This window comes from Stegostoma tigrinum, chromosome 33, assembly GCF_030684315.1.
Source record: "Stegostoma tigrinum isolate sSteTig4 chromosome 33, sSteTig4.hap1, whole genome shotgun sequence".
In the NCBI taxonomy this organism is placed as follows: Eukaryota; Metazoa; Chordata; class Chondrichthyes; order Orectolobiformes; family Stegostomatidae; genus Stegostoma; species Stegostoma tigrinum.
The window spans coordinates 13,787,533-13,809,939 of NC_081386.1; the positions used below are offsets into that span (position 1 = coordinate 13,787,533).

At 41.2% G+C, this 22,407-nt stretch overlaps 1 protein-coding gene across 14 annotated transcripts in view; it reads right to left on the minus strand.

Annotated features, from left to right (window-relative positions):
- The window catches only part of mef2aa (myocyte enhancer factor 2aa), a 221,331-nt gene that overhangs the window by 127,435 nt on the left and 71,489 nt on the right, over positions 1-22,407 (minus strand). For 13 of the 14 annotated variants that reach the window (XM_059639317.1, XM_048562659.2, XM_048562665.2 and 10 more), the window contains one exon: positions 7,098-7,281. The exons of the other annotated variant lie outside the window; for it this stretch is intronic. In XM_059639317.1, the coding sequence (XP_059495300.1) occupies positions 7,098-7,151 (54 nt within the window). In that variant the 5' untranslated portion in view covers positions 7,152-7,281. The remainder of the gene's footprint in view (positions 1-7,097; positions 7,282-22,407) is intronic. 14 annotated transcript variants of the gene reach the window in all.

The following is a 22,407-nucleotide window of genomic DNA, read 5'->3' on the forward strand; positions in this document are numbered from 1 at the left end:
TCCTGGTCCGTACTAAGCTTCAGTCAAGACGAAGGATGAGAATAATTAGATAAATTTATATTTCTAAATGCAATCCAGTGATTTAGGGTAGAAATGACTACATCTAACCATAACTCAAAGGCAGCCTGGCTTTCACACAGTGAGTTCAACACTGACAGCATTCATTGCAACCAGGTCACACAAGATGACAGGGCAACATTGCAGAAAGCAACATTAGTAAGGGATACGTTTCAGGAAATAATGTTAATAGAAATAAAAAAAACAAAAGTAACAACCGGCTTTCCTTATAAAAGTTAACACATACATGTTTTAGCAAGGTTGTTGGATTGTGGCCAGTTTTACACAGGCATCTATTTTACCAACATTGAGTGAGCTCATTAGAAGAGAAATTCAGAAACTGAATACAAAATAAAATGGTTGATTCAAAACCTGACAATGCTCAATTTCCAGAAACATTATAGCATACTAATCTCGCACCGTTCTCGCATTACACTTGTATTACATGAAACCTAGCTTTTTGAAACCATATATAAAATATTACAAGGAAATCAATGACAAAAAAATCTTAAAAATCAATTTTAAAGGTTTGTATTAAGCAACTTTTTTAAGAAACGTTAGGGGACTGATGGCTCAGTGGTATTACTTGTGGGCTGTTAATTCAGAGACCAAGGTAATGATCTGGGGATAACAAAGTGTGGAGCTGTATGAACACAGCAGGCCAAGCAGCACCTTAGGAGCACAAAAGCTGACGTTTCGGGCCTTGACCGTTTGAAGGGTCTAGGCCCAAAACGTCAGCTTTTGTGCTCCTAAGATGCTGCTTGGCCTGCTGTGTTCATACAGCTCCACACTTTGTTATCTCGCATTCTCCAACATCTGCAGTTCCCATTATCTCTGATCTAATGATCTGGGGATCTAGGTCAAAACCCATCATGACATATCGTGGAATTTTAATTCAAATGAATATCTGGAATTTATGAGTCAAATGAATTCCTTGTCAGTTGTCAAAAAACCCCATCTGGTTCACTAATGTCCTTAGGGGAGGGAAACTACCATCCTTACCTGATCTGGCCTATTTGGGACTCCAGACCCACAGCAAAGTAGAGAACTCTTAACTGTCCTCTGAGCAATTAGGCATGGGCAATAAATGCTGCCTAGCTAGCAACAGCTTTGTCCCATTAATGATTTTTTTAAAAAAAAGCATAACTCAGATTCATATCAAATCTCTCTCCCCCTCCACTCACCTCCAACAAGTACAACGGTTGCTATGATTGAGGTTATTCAGACAGCTGTCTCTTCCATTTCCCTCTTTGGTCCAAGCTTCCTGTAGACTTACCACTATTTCCCCAACCTCTCCACCACCAAACATGAACACAGACACACATGCATAGGCACACACCATCTTGCCTAGCCCTGAACTCTTGTCAATCTGCAGATTTCCTCCTCTCTTCAGCAATTTCTTAAAAAGTACCACCATTTGATCATCTGCCAAAAAATCCTCTATGGCGTTTGGTGTCAGATTTTGCTTTTTAATGCTGATGTTCGAGAGTTTTATTACATTTAGGGTTTATAAAAACATACAAGTTGTTACTGTTTGGGCAGAATCTGTAGAATCTGCAACCCTTGACAGGCAGCTTAACTTTAGGGACTTTTGACAGATCATCATAAAGTCCAACGGGCACAGCCTTCCAAGATTTTTCGTCAGAACTCTTCTGTAGGGGAAAAAAAAATTGCCACTGGGTTCTCAACAGGCTTGGCTAATTAGTTCAGGTAGACACACAAAACTTCAAGTTATTTCAGTTATTTTCAAGGTTAACAAAATCAAAAAGATCCGATTATATTCCTACACAAAAATCACTGTCTGTCCAGAATGATTGAGGAAGGAACCCATAGAGACATTTGCATGTGTGTATTTGAAGAGTTTTGCTGTGGGAGACACAAACAGCAGGAGATCCACACTGAGCCCAATTTATGGAACTACTATGGTCTCAGTCTGAATATGTCCTAGCTTCATTCAGTTATGGTATTTTAAAAATAACTGTACATCATTATTAAGCTACCTGGAAGCTTTTGTTACAAGATATTGGGTTAACCATTTAAGCAGCTTTCTTAACAAATACTATTGGTATCTTTATCTACAAAGAAAATGAGCTTCTCCAAGAAACCATATAAACCCTAACAAAAAGCTCCCCTTAGCTTTGCTCAATTATCACTCAAATGCTAAATTTTCAGAAAGTGACTGCTTGTTCTGGAAACCTGGTAGTTTTAGTCGGAGGTATTCTTACTCAACACGTGCTGATCTTACACATAGCCCCGTTTCAACTCATTAAGCACTCTATTCAATTCTGAATCCACCTCTTAGCTTATTGCTTTCTGTCCTTTTTGTCAACAGTTTAGAAACTGAATTGTTTTGGACTGTCTATATTATTAGGTCAATGGATTTGTCCAGTGGCAATTCCAAATGGGAAGAGGAGAAAGAAGAGAAGGATATCAGGCAGGCTAGAGGCAGACGAGCAGGCCACACCAATGCACACCAGGCAGCAAAGTAGCACAGTGGTTAGAAGTGCTGCCTCTCAGCACCAGGGAGTTGGGGTTTGATACAAGCCTTGGGTGACTGTTTAAGTGGAGCTTGCACATTCTGCCTAACGTGTGGGTTTCCTCTGGGTGCTCTGGTTTCCTCCCACAGTCCAAAGACTTGTAGATTAGGGGGACTGGCCATGGTAAAATTGTCTATAGTATCTAGGTTTGTGCAAGCTAGGTGGATTAGCTATTAGAAAATGCAGGGTAATGCGGTAGGGGGCTTGGTTTAGGTGGGATGCTGTTCAGAGGTTCAGTGTGTACTCGATGGGTCAAATGGCCTGCTTCCACATAGCAGGGATTTAATGATTTACAAACAATGACACACCTGGTAGCAGTCAACCATTGGGAATGGAAGTCTTGGGTTCACAATCAGCAGTTACCCAAATGCTGAGTTGCATCAATTGTTGATATGTACTTTATAGATAGCTGCATCCTTCAAGTCCTTTTTGATCCTTTCCAGCCCAGCTGGATGCTCTGCCCAGCAGATTTAGGCTTAATATCAAAAAGCAGGGCTTCCCACTTCATTCTTGTTTCATTCTGTGCTACTGCAAATCTGGGCTTGAAAGGACAGGCCACTGCATCACATGGGTACTGATAAACAAGGGGACTGCCTCTGCACTTTGAACCATCAAGTTCCACCAAGTAATTTCTGCCCTTCCCATCCCCAACATAAATAAATTTTGAGTAGGTTGGTGCTCATTGAAAATGTTAAGAGCCTTTGCAATTGCTGTCAACAGTGTCATCGTCAAACATGATCACTTTGCTTGAAGAAACTGCATGCCTTGAAACTTCGTAATCATCCTTTTAAAACTGCATGCAAGCACCTTTACATTGAGCTCTCATCACGAGAACCAACGAGGACACAGAGGGTCCCAAAATGTTTAGTGAAGGGAATGAAGCATCACAGTTAGCGGCATGGTCTGCACATTCTTGGCTGGGTAGCAGAAAAATCAACCTTCGTATCTTCTCCATTTAAAGTAAAGGGCAGTACAGTGGCTCAGTGTTAGCACAGCTGCCTCACTGCCCCAGGGACCTGGGTTCAACTCCACCCTCAGGCGACTGTGCCAACTCTGCATAGACATTCTCCCTGTGTCTGTGTGGGTTTCCTCCCACAGTTCAAAGATGTGCAGGGTAGGTGGACTGGCCATGGGAAATTGCCTACAGCGTCTAGGGATGTTTAGGTTAGACATGGGGAAATGCAGGATAAGGCGAATGATTCTGGGTTGGATGCTGTTCAGAGGGGCTGTGTGGGCTTGTTGGGCCAAATGGCCTGTTTCCACACTATAGGGATTCTATGATTCATAAAGTAAACAAAGCAGCAACAGAAGGATGCACAACGGTGAAAAGAGGCAATTGCTTTGTTTTATTTACAGTTGGCAACCAGGCCACAAAACGCCCAAATGTCAGTTCCCAGCAACTAATTCTTGAGTAGCATCATGGTATTGACAGAAACGGCCTGCCCTTGCAGGAAGTGAATAACATGATGTAAAATGAAACCTATTTAGAATACAACATTTACTACAACCTTTGTTTTTTATTTTGCAGAGCACGTATGGGTACTGAATTGGATTATAGAAGGTCACAGATGTGTAGAATCAAACCTAAATGAGTTGGTACACTGGACTTTTCCTAATAAGAACAGCAGGAACATGAGTCAGAATCATTCATACAATGAAATGTCTTGATTGTGTTTAAAAAATTGCATTAGCATATAGCTACATATACTTACAAGCCAGGTTCCTGTCACATGACATCTCATTTGCAATGGCTCTTAGCAAAAGCTATCTAAAACTAACCACATTGGCTTGTTTTCTCCCTAATATCATTGCAAGTATACCACCTGCCAAAACCACACGGTGTAACAAAATAGATGATCCCAGAAGCTACAAAATGGTTGCACCGAGGGGAACATACTTCCACTGACCATGTAGAGCTCATGGTGTTCTCATGATATGGGGGAAAAAGAGCCACTGGTCACTCATAACAGAAAATGTTTTATTTATTCTTTTCATAGGATGTCAGCATCACCAGCAAGGCCAGAACGTCTTGTTGATACCTAATTGACATTGGACAAGAACATCTTGCTAGGCCAAATCAGCAGACAATTAAAAATCAACCACATGACTGTGGGTTTAAGAGCCACATTTAGGCCAGACCAGTTAAGGATAGTGGATTTCCTTCACTAAAAATGACATTAATGAATCAGATGGGTTTTGAAACAATTGGCACTAGGTTTTTGATCACCACTGGGCAGACTAGTTTTCAATTCCAGACTTCATAAAATGAATTCAAATTCCAGCCAGAGGCAGCTCAGGGCCAGTCCCTATAACGGAGGAGACTCTCCAAATCCCCTGTCTACATCTGTCAACCAGAGCTCCCAGAATGGCCCAAGTTAATAACAATCAAGAATCTCAGTCAATGAGATCAACCTGGCCCTCATTCTAATCACTACATTTGTCTAGTGATAATCTCTTTTCCCCCCGCCCCCACTGTATTCACTTTTTCCCTCTCTCACAGTCTTGAAACAACAAGGTACTCACCATTTAAAAACTGATCACATTACTACTAAAAATGTAAATTACTCAGCTGTCGACATTCAGTCTAGATTAAAATTACTTGAAAGCCAGTTGAAGACCAAAGGTTTGTGGCCATTATCCTGATTGAAGTGTAAATGCAAGACAGTAGGTAGTTCGGTACTTCATCAGCCATGGCCTCATTGCCCACTTCAGTGACATCAAGATCAGTGTCAAGAATCAAACTTAAATCCTATAATAGACAAGGTTCCCTAGAATTAAATTTTGAAGCATCTCTGCGATGCACCTATCACTTTGGTTTGATGCCATGAGGTGTATAACTGTCAGACTAATTTAAAGGGTACTTCATCCAAATAATGGAACTTCAGACAATAACGTCCTTTAGGGAAAGAAACTGCTGCCTTTAGCTGGTCGGGCCTACATGCGACTCTAGGTCCACAGCAGTGCAGTTGACTCTTAATCGCCCTGTGGGCACTTAAGAAGAGGCAATAAATGCTGGATAGTCAGTGATGCCGATATCCCATTATTAAATAAAAATCTAAATCCACATTAAACCAAAGTGTCTTTCTGCAAATGGGGACTGAACCCAGGGCATTTGAATTGAAGCCCAAGAGAGCCATTCCAGCTGAAGGACAGTGATTACACCAGGGGCAAAAAAGATCTAACAAGGAAAGAAATAAACCGGGATCGTTTCAACGCAGCCTATTGGGAAAGAAGCAGGCAGCTGCATGTTTACAGTTTCCACTAATTTCAGTAGAGAGTAAAATCTGGCAGAGTTTAAAGTCAGAGACTGACTTGAACAAGTTCATTTCCCACCTTTAGGTTAGGTAAAAATTATGCCCAACGTGTTTCAGACATTGCTGGAATAAAGAACAATGAAAAGGAAACCTACTTAGATCAGAACATGCTTGCGACTCGTCTCCATTTCTGAATTTTAAAAGGTCATGAGCATTTTTTAATAGTTTGCAGGCATAGGAAAAGAAAAACGAAGTGGTAAAAGAAGTATAATTTATTCCAACCTCGTTGCAGCAGAGGAATAAACATAATGACATACTGCTGTACACCATTTTTATGCCATGCTCCATTCCTTAGCATGCAATTCTGTGTTGGCACAGAATGGAGTAACCTTGTTTATACCGCAGGCTCTCAGTGTACAGCTCCCAAGGGCAGCTTTGTGTTACCACACACACAGCCTTATGTACATGTGTGTATCAGTTACAAAATTTTTTTTTAAGTCACACGTATGGTGAACAGAATGGATTACAGAAACAAATGGCTCACTGCAGGTGAACACTTAAATAATTTGTTTTAAATGGAGGCCAATTCTCAATCCAGAATTAAACGCATCAATATGGATAATTAGACAGTACAATTTAATAATCCTGAACCTAATTCCATGCGGTAATATTAGCGAGCCTAGAACAACATTACCTCGTCACATGTAAAAAGTATAAATCATATTTAATTTCAAGTCTTAGATCAGTTGGATACCCAGCCAATGTAATAAAATTGCACTTGGCGTACACTGTATTTCCAGTATCTTGTGTTCATATTATAAAAGTATTAAAAAATAAAGTAATTTTACATAAGACGTGGGCAATGCTGTCTAGCTCAACATATGACATCTACCCCTAATTGCCCTTGAAGATAATAACTTGCTTGGCTATATCAGAGGGCAGTTGAGACTCAACAATAATGCTACGGACTTGCAGTCATGTGTAAACAATGGCAGATTTCCGTCCCTAAAAAACAGTAGTGAACCAGATGGGTGTTTAATGACAACGATATTTTCAATTTCAGATTTTATGAATTGCGTTTACATTTCAGTGTCTGCTACCTTTGAATTTGAACCTGTGGCTCCCGAGCATTAGTCTGGATTATTATCCAGGAACATGATCATTACACCACCAAGCCTCAGACAAAATAAATCTCAGAGACAACATAATGAAAGTGTAATGAAACCCATGTTTCATATTACTTTCTTACCTGCCTGTTACGTTCATCCATAATCCTTGTAATCTGAATCTTTTTCCGCCCCATCTTCAACTTCCTCCAATATATCAGTGTGCAATCCTTATTTTTGTCAGTATTTGACTTTTTAGTTCATGATACAAGACTTGTCTTGAGTTTCTTCTTGCAGACTTAGTTGGCTTTGGTCCTCTTTTAAAGCCTACAGAGAGCGAGAGCGAGAGCAAGAGCGCGCGAGAGCGAGAGCGAGAGCGAGAGCGAGAGCGAGAGCGAGAGCGAGAGCGAGAGCGAGAGCGAGAGCGAGAGCGAGAGCGAGAGCGCGCGAGAGCGCGAGAGAGAGCGCGCGAGAGCGCGAGAGAGAGCGCGCGAGAGCGCGAGAGAGAGCGCGCGAGAGCGCGAGAGAGAGCGAGAGCGCGAGAGAGAGGGAGCGCGAGAGAGAGGGAGCGCGAGAGAGAGAGAGCGCGAGAGAGAGAGAGCGCGAGAGAGAGAGAGCGCGAGAGAGAGAGAGAGCGCGAGAGAGAGAGAGAGCGCGAGAGAGAGAGAGAGCGCGAGAGAGAGAGAGAGCGCGAGAGAGAGAGAGCGCGAGAGAGAGAGAGAGAGCGCGAGAGAGAGCGCGAGCGCGAGAGAGAGAGAGCGCGAGAGAGAGAGAGAGCGCGAGAGAGAGAGAGAGCGCGAGAGAGAGAGAGAGCGCGAGAGAGAGAGAGAGAGCGAGAGAGAGAGCGCGAGAGAGAGAGCGCGAGACAGAGCGCGCGCAAGAAAAAAGAGAAAAGAAAAGAGCGAGAGAGCGAAAAAGAGACAGAGAGAGAAATGAACATTGTAATACAGGAACATACTTAATTAAAAAAAACAAACAAAAAACAAACAAACAAACAAACAAACAAACATTCTCTTTTGCAGGTTTACAATCTTACATATATTTTTAAAAAGCAACTGATAAAATCAATTTCAAAATTAAGAACCCCAAAGGCAGAGCAAGTATACATACTATATAGAAAGGAGGCCAAGGCAATAGACATGACAGCACAGATTCACTGGTTTGCACCTTGATTAGAAGATTCAAATACAAAGAAAGCCCCCAGAAATAATTGTGGCTACTTGCATCAGAAAATAATGTGCAAGCTAATTGATATTTTTCTAAATTATGACGGGATGGGATGGAGTAAATGGAAAGAGATTCTTTCTAGTGTGATACAGCACAAACACAGACCCTTTGGCCCACCATGTCTGTGCTGACTAACAAATACCAAACTACACTAATCCCATTTACCTGCACTTGATCCATAGCCTGCTATGCTCTGGCATGTTAAGTGCTCATCCAGATGCTTCTTAAATGTTGTAAGAGTACCTATCTCCACCACCCTCTCATGCATCATGTTCCATATTTCTACCACACTTTGGCTGAACAATATTTTTCTCATATTTCCTCTAAACCACTTAATCCGCACCTTAAACTTATGTCCTTTGGTTTTAGGCATATCTGCCATGGGGAAAAGATTCTCATGATTTACTGTCTCTCTCAAAATTTGAATGCCTCAATCAGTTCCCCTTTCAGCCTCCTCTGCTCCACGGAAAACAAACCCAGCCTGTCCATAACAGAGTCTATCCATCTCCGCATAACTGAGAAATTCATTCCAGATGACATCCTGGTGAATCTGCACTTCACCCTCTCCTGTGCAGCCACATCATTCCAAGAGTATCGTGACCAGGACTGCACACAATATTCCATTTGCGGCCGAACCATTGCTTTGAAAAGTTGTAAAAAGACATCCTCGCTCCTAAATTCTACACCCTAGCTAATGAAAGCAAGCACCTCATATGCTTTCTTCACCAACTTGTCTACCTGTACTGACAACTTCAGGGATCAATGGACTTGTACACCAAGGTCCCTTTGTTCCTCAGTACTCCATAGGGATCTGCCCTTCAGTGCATAAAGCCTTCCATTGTTGGACCTCCCAAAATGCATCACCTCATACTTATCAGAATTAAATTCCATCTGCAACTTCTCTGCCCAATTTACCAGCTGATCAATATCACATTGCACCCTGCTTCCCTTCGTGAACAAAGGAACCACATTAGCTATCCTTCAGTCATCTGGCACTTCACCTGTCAGCAGCAAAAGTATTAAATATCTTTATCAGGGCCCCAGAAATCTCCTCCCCTGCCTCCCATAGCAGCCTATGATACATCTCATCAAGCTCTGGCATTTACATAACTTTACATCCACCAAAACATCAAATAACTCCTCAAAAATAATCTTAACATGTTCTAGAACCTCACCATCCCAAGTGAAAACCCTGGCTACAATGTCTTTATCATTTGTGAATACAGATGAGAAGTATTCATTTATGATCCTACCCTCAAGATGCACACACAGGTTGTCCCTTTGATCTCTAATAGGTTCCACTCTTTCTCTGGTAATCCTACTACTAACATTGTAAAACTATGTCTTGGAGATTGCTTCAATCCTAGTGATGGCGGAGTGTGGAACAAGGGGGTAGCACAGAAATATGCTGAAATATCCCTGTTTAATCTTTACAGCAGACAGAAGAAATGTCTGTTTTACATGTAGGGTTGCAAGACCAACTACTGAAATATTAGACAGTTAGTCGAAGAGAAGGAAATACGTGAATACAGGAATGAGCTGCATATTGCCATTTGCAACAAGGTTCTATTTATTCTAATGGAATATAGCAAGGCAATTTGTCGTGTAAGAATTTTGTCTGAATGTTAACAACATTCCATCAGCGAGCAGATAAAGACTGTGTGGAACATTGAAATCACTGGTGCTGACAAGCAGGAACAAGCTCGCTTCAAGATTCCCCACTAACTTACCAGTGTTCCAAACATTAGTTTGCGTCATTATTTCTCAAACATGATCACCAAGCCAAATAGTCAAAAGGCTGTGATGGAACAAAGTTTTTCATTCTTATCAAGTAGTGAGTGAGTGACTGTACTACAGTGAAGTTAATCTTTCTTGCCAAGAAGTTATTGATTTAGTTTTCACAGCACTGAAGTCATTTTTTCCAATCCACAATCCAATCCCTAATCATAAATGCCTCTACCAGCTTTATTCCCTCTGATCTTTCAAATCAGATGTTACATACTTACAACAACTTGCATTTATACAGCTCCTTTCATGTAGAAAAAACATCCTAAGGAGCTTTACAGGATAATTATCAAAATATCCAATACTGAGCCACATGAGGTGGTATTCAGGTGGTGAAGGAACAATAGTTCCAATAAAGTGGTAAACTCAAAGAAACTTCTTAAAAAAGGATAGGAAGGTGGCAAAGCAAACAGGTTTACAAAGGGAATTCCAAGCCTAAAGGGTCAAAGCAGCTAACGACCTGACCAACAGCGACGGAAAAATTTAAATCAGAACTGCTTGGGGAGCCAGAATTAGAACAGCACTGAAATCCACAAGGTTTGTAAGGATGGGAGAGGTTGCAGAAATAGGGAGAAGCCAGGCCATAGACAAACTTCAAAAGAGAATATGCAATTTAAACTTTAGCTGCTGATGTAGTCAATGTCAGTCAGCAAGCACCAGACCTTGCTGTGAGTTTGGACACAGGTATTTCTGCTACAAGAATGTTTCATTAACACCAATTGGCTGTAATGTGGTTGATGAATAGTGGACACTGTTAGCATAACGCAAACTTTCTGCTGTGCAGATATAGCGATTTCCCTATAACGTGATGTTCTACAGCATGAGGTCACACAAGAACACAACTACCGTGTTGTAGAAGAAATACCTGTACAGCAGCAGCAAGGCTTTGGTTCAGCTCATGGAGACTACACTGAAATGGAGAAACCAAGGGTTGGAATTTAATCTAGATGCCAGGAGCCTTGCCTATTGGCCAGAGGACCAGCAAAGAGGTCCTGTCAGCTCCTTTTATTATGGTCTGCAGTATTAAGATGCCAGCAGCTCTTCCTTATCATCCGTGTCACTGGGCACTGACCTATGTCCACGTGCATCCACAAGAAGAACAGGACCAGCAAGCAACTCAGGCCAGTAAGTGAGGGCGTGATGGAACCACTGTCAAGGGAGGGTTCAGAGGAGAGAGCAGATGGGAGCTCTCACTGGGTGCATGCTTCCTGATATTAGGTCGCCCTATCAGGTATAGGGTTCTATGTACCTGACAATGAAGGACAACATCTCTCCCATACCCCACCAGCCTCTCCAATTCCATCAGGGAAGAGATGGAGAAGGAAATGGGAGCCCCACCTGGCATCCTCACATCCGTTGAAATGCCTTCCCTACCCCAGGCTTCAAACTCACCTATGGTGGAAAGACATTATTAAATTCTGCCCCTAGAATGTAACAAAGGTGTGGACAATAACTCCAACAGCCAATGAGTGACATGGGTTAGAATTTGAGCAACACATAGATCTGGAAGTAGGGGGTTACATTACATGCAAACTAGGAGCAGAACTAGGCCATTCAAGGCCATCCAGGTTTTACAGATGGGGGCACACATGTAGGTAGAAATACACCATGGTGTTAAATAACACCCAGTTTGCAAATAGTTTGGTTTGGCCTCAGACAGCTATCAGTGAGAGAGTGCAGTATACAGCATTGAAAACAATGTAACTGTTTAGACAGAGGGTTTGGGACATTCATTTGAGCCAAGTGCCATCAACATACCCATGCAACCTGACATGGTATTTCTGGATATGCCAAGAGGCAGCTGGCAGAAAGGAAGCCATAAGGGGTCCTTGAAGCCTTGGAAAACTCCAGAATATAAGGCATTACAGGTGAATCATTGCGTAGGGAGGACATACAAGAATGGCTGCTAGTGGAAAGGAGACATCTGCAGCATAGCAAATGCAACTTTACACAACATCCAAATTCTGAACAAATGGGATGACCATATAGTTATCCAAGTAGGTAGACAAGTATCTTTTTGTTATAATCTAAAACTTGAATCCTCTATTAAAAAAATTATACATCCAACTGGACAGTTATAAAAACCTAACTTCAGAAAGATACATCTCAACAGTGTTTGAGTACATGGAACAGTACAGGTTAGACGGGCTCGAGATCGGTATGACAGGTCGGCACAACATCGAGGGCCAAAGGGCCTGTACTGTTCTATGTTCTATGTACAGTCATCTATTAGTCCTTGTTATCTTTCAGGCACCAAGCAAATCATAAATTAAATAATTACTTCGTAAAATAAAAGCTAGGTGACTGACATGTTCCAAAACTTCCACATTCCAGTAAATTTTAACACAATTAAAGAAAGGGAGTGCATCGTGGCTTACTGGATTACTCACTGGGACGGTAAGACTGGTTCATGAGTAGAGATTGGAGGAAAAAAGGCCTGTATTTTCTTGATTTTCAATGAAAGAGAGGGAGATTTCTGTCTCCAATTAAGGATGTGACTGCCTGCTAATTTTCTCCATCTCATTATTTTTCCAACCATCACAAATGAAAGAATTCATATCCTCTCTTGATAAGACCCATGCAATTCACAACGTGTGTCTCACTTCTGGTTCAGAGTTTCCTTTTACTTTCACCTTCATACAGTGCGCTGTAATTACCAGAGTTGCAAACATTAGCTCAATTCCAAGAAAAACACTGACAATCTTGTGCACATCAACACAGCAAATGATTTCTATCACAGTGAGGTGGAACTGTCGCTTCAGTAGGAGTTTATTACCTGCCCATAGTAGATAGATGGCTCATTAAACACTCTAATCAATTCTTCTCCTCAATTAAGTCAATTTGCAACCACCCGCTTTGTACTCCTACCAAAACCGAGTAGGCTTTTGACTGTGCCCACAGACGTCCCTCAGTTGGAAACGCTGTGGACTGAAGATCCAAAAAGGTCCCTGGTTCAATTCTGCGTTTCAGCAGGGAATAAAATTAGGGCTCTTGTAGAGCAATATTAGTGTCCTTATTTCTGAATCAGGAGGCCTGGGTTCAGGTCCCACTTGCTCAAGAGGAGTTATGACATCCCTGAACAGGTTGATCAGGAAAATATCTGAAGGAATTTCTGACGTGTAATGGAATGAGGGAACATGGATAAATTACTTGAGTGTTAATTGCATTTAAACTGGTTGTATAAAACATGGGAAACTAGTCATCAGTGGGGTGCCCCGGGTTTTTTAAGTAAATTATTCATTTGGAAACACGAGTGAATTAAACGCAGGTAATTTGGTGATGAGAAAACAAACCAGACCATTTAGTCACGTGTAAGAGCACTTAGGAATATAAGAAAAATAATCAGTCCATACCTCAGCGCCTGGGTTCAAATCCCACCTGCTCCAGGTGGTGTGTAATAACAGTGCTGTAAAACGTTGATTTTAAAAAAAAAGCTCTATTCACAGATCTGCATAGGTTCATTAGAACATCTTAACGCTCCAACTTGTGTTTTGAACACTGTTTGCTGCATATGCAATACAGCTTTGCATAAAGCTTCCATTTCACTGCAATGGGTGCAAAAGGGTGATAAGGCTGGAATTCCAAATGAAGAGCAATCAAATCATTACGTACTGACACCCAGGTTATTCAATGCAAGATTAAATGAATAGTTCTTTTCTTTTAAAGTTACACCAACAGAAATAAAAAGTTGATTTTCCCTGCGTGATTCTGACTGCTGCTGATCTTAATGGGCATTTGGTGCAGCAAGGCTCTGGGTGACATGAACTCACTGCAGAATGACAGATCGTGAACAAGTGGAACATTTATAATGAAAATGCCATTTTACACACATGCAATGACCCAAAAAAAAAAAATCACCAAACTCAGGCATGAACTGGTTGCATGCTTTACGATCAAACCTACACAGTAAGCATCCTCAAGCAGCTCTCTATGGACCTGACGTGAAATTTTTAAAAAGTGGTCAAAATTGGGTGTTTTGACAGGAGCACAAATACCCAAATCTGCTCAATGGACAGAACATATTCAGTGCCTGCAGCTGGCCTACAAACTTGAATAATCTGTCAAATACTTTATAGGTTTCGTCACCATTCTAGGTAACATCAGTGAGCCTCCGACGAAGAGCTGGTGTTATGTCCTGCTTTCTATTTATATGTTTAGGTTTCCTTGGGTTGGTGGTGTCATTTCCTGTATTGGTGATGTCATTTCCTGTTCTTTTTCTCAGGGGATGGTAGATTGGTTCCAAATCAATGTTTGTTGATGGAGTTCCGGTTGAAATGCCATGCTTCTAGGAGGCTCACTGATGATGTTACCTAGAATGGCGACGAAACGTCTGAAAACTAACCTTCCAGCTCAGCGAGCAAACTCACATCCAGAACCTCAACCTAAGCTACAAAATCTTCTCAAAACTCACTAATACTTTATAGATTAAGAATTAGAACAGCTACAAGACAGGACTTCCAAAAGTTGTAGTAACAGTTAAAGCTGGCACCGTTAAGAAAATAATACTGGGAAGGCTATGAACCTAAGTAAGAAACAAAAAAATGTTGAATAGCACGGTCATCCAAGTGATCTTTTGCACTGAGCCTTATATAGAAGAAAAGAAATCTTTTAGAGAAAATATGCCACTTGTCAAATTAACCAAAACTTCCTATTTCAGAGGCTGATTACTGCGTTTTTGTTTTTACTTCAATAATACTGATCTAGTTTTCAGGAAAAGTAAGCAAACTTGAAAAGTTAAGAACCGACTATCCATATAAATTTTTTGAAGCACATGGGATTAATTTATAATGAAGAAATAAAACATTCCGTAATTATAAAGTTAGATTATTATTCATAGCAAGCTTCCAGAAGCAGCAGTGATTTTTCAACCATCTTCAACTGCTTCAAAAATGACTTTTCCCTCCATCATATGGTCTGAAGTGGGAGTGCTCGCCGATGATAGCATAATGTTTAGCACCATTCACAACTCCACAGATACTGAAGTAGTCTGTGACCAAATATAACAAGATCTGGACAGCGTCCAAGCTTAGGCTGACAAATGACAATAACGCTCGTGCCACTCAAATGCCGGTCTATAGCCGTTCCCATCAACAAAAAAATCTATGCGCTGCACCTTGATATTCAATGACGTTATCATCACTGAATCCCCGACTAACAACATCCTTGGACTTATTGCTGATCAGAAACTCAGCATATGAATGCAGTGGTTACAAGACCAGGTCAGAGCCTAAGAATGCTGCGGCAAATAACTCACCATCTGACTCCACAAAGCCTGTCCACCATCTGCAAGACACAAGTCAGAAGTGTGATGGAATACTCCCCACTTGCCTGGATGAGTGCAGCTCCAACAACACTCAAGAAGCTTGGCACCATCCAGAGCAAAGCAGCCTGCTTGATCGGCACTACATTCACAAGCATCCATTTCCTCCACCGCTAACGCTCAGTATGCACTGCTGCTACTAACTACAAGATGCACCGCAGAAGTTAACAAAAGATCCACAGACAGCACCTTCCAAACCCACAACCAACTAGACTGACAAGGGCAGCAGATATATGGTAACACCACCACCTTCATGTTCTCCTCCAAGCCATTCACTACTCTGACTTGGAAATATATCGCCATTCCTTCACTGACACTGGGTCAAATTCTTGGAATTCCCTCCCTAATCGCATTATGGGTTAACCTACACCATATGGACTACAGTGGTTCAAGTAGGCAGCTCACTACCACTTTCTCAAGTGCAACTAGGGACGGACAACAAATGCTAGCCAGCTAGTGATGCCCAAATCCCACAAAATGAATAAGTAAAATAAAAAAAAATTTGTAATGAAGGTGTCAGTGCTATGACGTTTACACAATTTCTAGCATTGCACAAGTGCAGTTAAAACCTAGAAATCCAGAAACTGCCATTAGATCTTCCTCACTCCTCCATTTAGTGCAGTATTGATTATCTTTGCAGGTAGACTTCTTACACGTCACGAGGTTCCACCTTTTGCCTTACAATATAGCCTTTGCTGAATGAAGTTTGACTTATGTAGTAACTTATAATTAATTGCTGAACAAAGTCTTCAGAAATCTATTTTTAGACTTGTGGAACATTGTATTTTCATAACACAATTGAGAAATAAATAACCTCTCTTCCCCGCCGTGGTATTCTTCGAGCTCAGCAGCAAGTTCTGTCACTTTGCAGGTGACTTTAAAATCAAGGCCAATATTAGCTAATGAACAGAACTTGCATTACCCAAGGAAAATGAAATGTTATTTTTGATAAAAGTTACCTGTTTTTTTTTAAAATATAGCAGGGAAACAATTTCTGAATATAAACAATATATTGACTGCATTTTGTGTGCGTTTAACACTTGGTGTTATCAAGCTTATTGTTTGTGGCACTATATAAAAAGGATTTATTCTAGATTGATACTTCCATGAGTATATTAATACAAGTCCAATATTTTGGTTTAGGCAATACCCAGTGTATAAACAATAAATAATAGAATTAACAATAGCTCAACAGTAGCAGACTGGTCTCAGTTTGTCTGGTTAATTACTATTTCTTCCCTTTTAAGCAACGTAGGCCAAGGCTGTAAAAAAACACACACACATTGGGGCAGGAAATAAATCTCATCTAGGTTAACAGTTTCCAAGAGCTTAATCCTAGCTTTTCAATAAAGTCAGCTCCACCTCCTCAATGAGCACGTTGACTGCAATCCCCATTATCCAAAGTTACTAAAACAGTAATTCTCATAGGGGTAGTTTCTTCTACACACACGTACAATTTAATGTCAGACAGCCACAGAGAGCTGTTATTACAGGAGGACATATATTTATACAGCAATTTAAAGGCAATAAAATATCCCAAGGCTGTCCTCAGAAACATTTGTAAAATATGATCTGACACCAATGCACAAGAGAAGCCATGAGGACAGATGACCAAGAGTGCACTCAACAAGGTATTTTGAGGATGGAGTGAAATAGACAGGCATAAAATGTTTAGGGAGATAATTCCAGATCTTAGAGCCTAAACCAGGCGACGTTTCTATCACCAACAGCAATAGGATTAAAATCAAGGATGGTCAAGAGACTAGAGTTGGAGCACAAATACTTACAAGAGTTATAGGGCTGCAGGAGGTCAGCGAGATAAGGAGGGGGCACATGACCATGGTAGATTTTAAAATCAAGGACAAGAATTATAAAAAAAGAGTGAGACATTTCTGAAACTGTAAACAAAATACAGTAATGAGCATAGGGGTTAAAGTTAATGGCATCTGAATTTTTAGACTGCAATACATTTGAGGGTCGGGGCTGTGAGGGGTGGGGGGGGTGGGGGTGGGAGCAGCAATTGCAGAGGCTTAATTTCTAGCAGACCAGTCTGCTACTGCTAAGCTATTGTTAATTGCAGTGTGCTAACTTCAACCTATTTGGCCACAGGTGAGGTCTGAGGTCTGGATAATAGCCAATGTTGTCCCTTTGTTTAATATGGGTAACAGGAAGAATCCTGGAAATTACACGCCCACGGGCAAACATCAGTGGTAGGGAAATTATCAAAAAAGCTTCTCAGGGTCAAAATCTATATGCATTTAGAGGCAAATGGACTTATTAGCGATAGACAGCATGGTTTTGTATGGGGGAGGGTGTACCTCACTAACTTGATTGAATTTTTTGCGGAGGTAGTGAAGATGATTGACGAGGGAAAAGCAGTTGATGTTGTGGACTTCAGCAAAGCCTTTGACTAGGTCTCTCATGGCACACTGGTACATAAAAAGGTGAAGTAACATGCTATCTGGGATGAGTTAGCAACATGAATACAGAATTGGATTAGTCATAGAAGACAGATGGTGATTAGTAGTGTTCCACAGGGATCAGTACTGGGACTTCTGCTGTTCATGATCTACAGAAATGATTTGGAGGAAAATGTAGCTGGTCTAATTAGTAAATTTGCAGAAGATACAAAAAGATTGGTGGAGTCACTGATAGTGAAGAGGGCTGTCAGAGGATACAGATCAGTTGGAGGCATGGGTTAAAAAAAAAATGGGAGACACAGAGTTTAATCCGGATAAATGTGATGTGACGTAATGTACTTTGGAAGCTCAAGTACAGGTGAAAATTATACAGTGAATGGCAGAACCCTTGAGTATTGATATGCAGAGGGATCTGGGTGTGCAGGTCCACAGATCACTAAAGGGGACAATGCAGGTAGATAGGCCTTTTCTACTATCTTACGGCATGCTTGTCTTCATTGGAAGGGGCATTGAACACAAGGATAGCCAAGTTACGCTGCAGCTTTACAAAACGTTTATTCAGCCACACTTGGAATACTGCACAGTGTCCTGGTCACCGCACTACCAGAAGGATGTGGATGCTTTGGGGAGGATACAAAAAAGGTTTACCAGGATGTTTCAGAGATAGCAGAAACTGCAGATGCTGGAGAATCTGAGATAACAGGTGCAGAGCTGGATGAACACAGCAGGTCAAGCAGCATCAGAGGAGCTCCAGAAGCATCAGGGAAGAGAGAGTGGTTTACAAGAGGTGTGCGAGGTAAGTTCTTCCACACAAAAAAAGGTGGTGGGTGCCTGGAACGCGCTGCCAGAGCTGGTGGTGGAAGCAGACATAATAGCAGCATTCAAGAAACACCTGGACAAATACATGAATAGGAACAGAATAGAGGGGTATGGATCCAGCAAGTGACGACAGGTTTCATATGGAAGGGCAAAATATGTTGACACAGGCTTGGAGGGCCAAAGGGCCTGTTCTTGTGCTGTATTGCTCTTTGTTCAACCCTGACTACTTTTCAGGCATTGAATTGGAGTTGGCAGAGCTACCTACCAACAGGTTACCAGCCCATAAAACTCAATTGACAATCGTAGATGAAGAAATTGATGTGTGCATGAAAGCTTGTCTCAGATTCAAATATAACAAAGGACGCCAGTTCAGCCTTAGGCACTTGCCAGAGAGAAGGTTATGATCTATGTTTGGAAAACCAATATTTGTGTTCAAGATAAAAAAAAATTATGACTTCAAACTTTCCAATATTTTGTTAGGAGAATTTCTGCAATGTCAGACTACTAGTATGAGAGGAGATGTGTTCAGGGGCTAGGGGTATTGTAGATCTGGATAGCGACAGTTTGAATGACATCAGCATACAAGAGAGAAACAGGAGCTGGCCAGAAAGACCAAATAGGAGTCAAGAGGACTCAAATCTTATGAAGAGACATTCAGGTTTTACCTTAAGAAAAGCAAATTACTGCAGAAATCTGGAAATCAGAAACAAGCATGGTGAATGCTGGAGTAACTCTAAGTCTGGCAATATCTGTACAGAGAGAAACGGGGTTTATGTTGAGCCCAGATGACCCTTCATAACTTAAGAACTTTATTCTAAAGAGAGTCACACCAGAAATCAAAACTTTAACTTGGTTTGTCTTCACACTGCCAGACTCGTTGAGTTTCTCCAGCCTTCTGTGTTGCCTTTTGCTTTGAACTAGATCAGACAGTGCCCGGAATGAAAATTTGATGCTACTTAATAGATTCTTCAATTAACATCATTAAGTTAAAACAAATTTCCTGACCATTATCAGATAGCCATTTGAGGAAACCTGTCGTCATTTTTCTAGGATTTCAGAAGTTCTTCACTAGCTGTAAAGCACATCGTGACATTCTAAGGCTGTGAAAGGCATAATTTAACTTCAAGTGCTACCTGGAATTGAGATATTGTACACTTGCTAATCAGTGGGATAGGAGATTCTAACTTTTTTCTAAAAAAAAAATCACCATTTTGTTGATGTTTATGTTTTTTTTGTTTCATTCTCAGAATGTAATTCCTGTTTAGAAATGCACATGTTTGTGGTGGTCACTTCTCACTAAGCTAGCAGTGAGTATTTTAAATAGTTAATCTGCATGCTGGCATTTGCTGACAAAATTAAAATGGGATCGGTGGAGTTCTCTGTGTCACTCATCGACTTGGCCAATAACAGAAGAATTCCAGTCAATAAATACTATACATCACAAGGAGAAATTCCCACAAAAATGGCCCATCCCTTCAAACAGAATAAAAGAAAAGACACCATGGGACCATTTAAAGAATATGAATCGCCGTACGGCCAATAAACAGAACTGGTCATTTATCACGGGGTTGTTTCTGGGACTTTGTTGCATGTAGGCTGTCTGCTGTCTTGCCTCTATACAATGTCTTCACTTTGGAAACGTTCAAAGGACCGAAGGTCAAGGTAAAACTGCAATGTAATTCAGTTGTTTTGATATTGCCCAACGGACACAAACTGCACACTCAGTAAGTGTGACATAAGAAAGGTTAGAGTATTTGATCTACGAGTTCTGGTAGAACTTTGAAAAAAATCAGCAACAATAGTGCAGTTGATGATGTCATTGATACAGGAGTTCAGCACCATATTTGAATTATGGAGCTAGTTCAATTATGATCATTCCTACAGACAGGAACAAAAATACTTTGATGTTTCATATTATGTTATTCTCTTTCTTCTGTTAACTAACCATCACCTATCTGAAAATCACTGCACTAGACCACTTTCCAATTGCTGCTTACTCTTCTATATATAGTCAACGTTGTTAACACAGACCTGAAATTTGAGGGAAAAAAAATGTCAGATTGCAAACTGAATATTCAGCCTAAAAAGATCAAACTCTTTGCCACAAATCTGTTACACATTTAAGTACATTATGCCCTAATCTCCTCAAATCTTTAGCCTGAAGGCCTGCCTTGTCATAACAATGAGCTGAATCCCCAGTTGCAGAGCCTTAGACATGCATTGCCTGCATTTGCATGTACTCAGAGGCTTTGTTTATGTTATACCCAGATGTTCAAATCCAGTAGAAAACAACTTATATTTTTTGGTGCATTACTGCAATGCAGAGAAATAAACTTTTCCATTTATTGCAACGGTGACCAGCTCTGAGTTTCACAGCTTCAGTATGAGGGTCACCATACAAACTGAAAAAAAACTATGCATCATTGCAGCTTCTCAAAACTTAAATGACATTCAATATGGTATTTGGCATTTTCCTTATCCTTCCCTCAATTGATAATGCTGATTTACAGCTATTTTATACTCAGTCACTTGCACAGGAAATTTGAGCAATATTTGACATCGGCTGACTTCAAATCCAATTGCTTGGGTGGTACAGACAACATCTTCATCAGGCATATCCAGATCCTGGAAAATTCACGCCTTCTGCAGTCATCATGACAATTCTCCAGATTGTACTGGATTCCTAGACAATTGATCTTAAGTTTGCTCAACATTCTTACTATCAGCTATTTATTATATTTTCTAAACAATCTGTTCTGAGGTGTTATTACACACCTCGAGCAGGTGGGACATCAACCCTGGTCTCTCAGTCCAAGGGCAGGGACATGACTACTGCAGCACAAGCAGCACTCCACTTTCAGCCATTTATCTAAATAGAAATGGGTAGAAAAGTACCTTGAGAAGTACCAAGGCAAAATTCATTAGGGAACACATCTACTGATAAGTGACCTGAAACCAGTCAAAAGGGATATCAGTTTATAAAATGTAAATGGTTTATAAATAATATAGGAAAACAGCACTTGAAATGCAAAACCTGGGTATGATTTACATCAAAGATATCATCTATCAATTGGACCTTTGATGCCCCAACCTCAAATCTTAGGGTAAGTTTTTGAAACATTTTGGCAAATAATCATGGTCTTTCAAGCATGCACCATCTTGGCTCTCACAGGCAAAGAATTCACTGTTGCTCTTAAAACAGAAGTGATTTCGTTACAATGCATAAACATGTTTAATGTCTAGCAAACAGAAAGAATGGAAAATTAATGATGATAAAATGTGAGGCTGGATGAACACAGCAGGCCAAGCAGCATCTCAGGAGCACAAAAGCTGACGTTTCGGGCCTAGACCCTTCATCAGAGAGGGGGATGGGGAGAGGGAACTGGAATAAATAGGGAGAGAGGGGGAGGCGGACCGAAGATGGAGAGAAAAGAAGATAGGTGGAGAGGGTGTAGGTGGGGAGGTGGGGAGGGGATAGGTCAGTCCAGGGAAGACGGACAGGTCAAGGAGGTGGGATGAGGTTAGTAGGTAGCTGGGGGTGCGGCTGGGGGTGGGAGGAAGGGATGGGTGAGAGGAAGAACCGGTTAGGGAGGCAGAGACAGGTTGGACTGGTTTTGGGATGCAGTGGGTGGGGGGGGAAGAGCTGGGCTGGTTGTGTGGTGCAGTGGGGGGAGGGGATGAACTGGGCTGGTTTAGGGATGCAGTGGGGGAAGGGGAGATTTTGAAACTGGTGAAGTCCACATTGATACCATATGGCTGCAGGGTTCCCAGGCGGAATATGAGTTGCTGTTCCTGCAACCTTCGGGTGGCATCATTGTGGCAGTGCAGGAGGCCCATGATGGACATGTCATCAAGAGAATGGGAGGGGGAGTGGAAATGGTT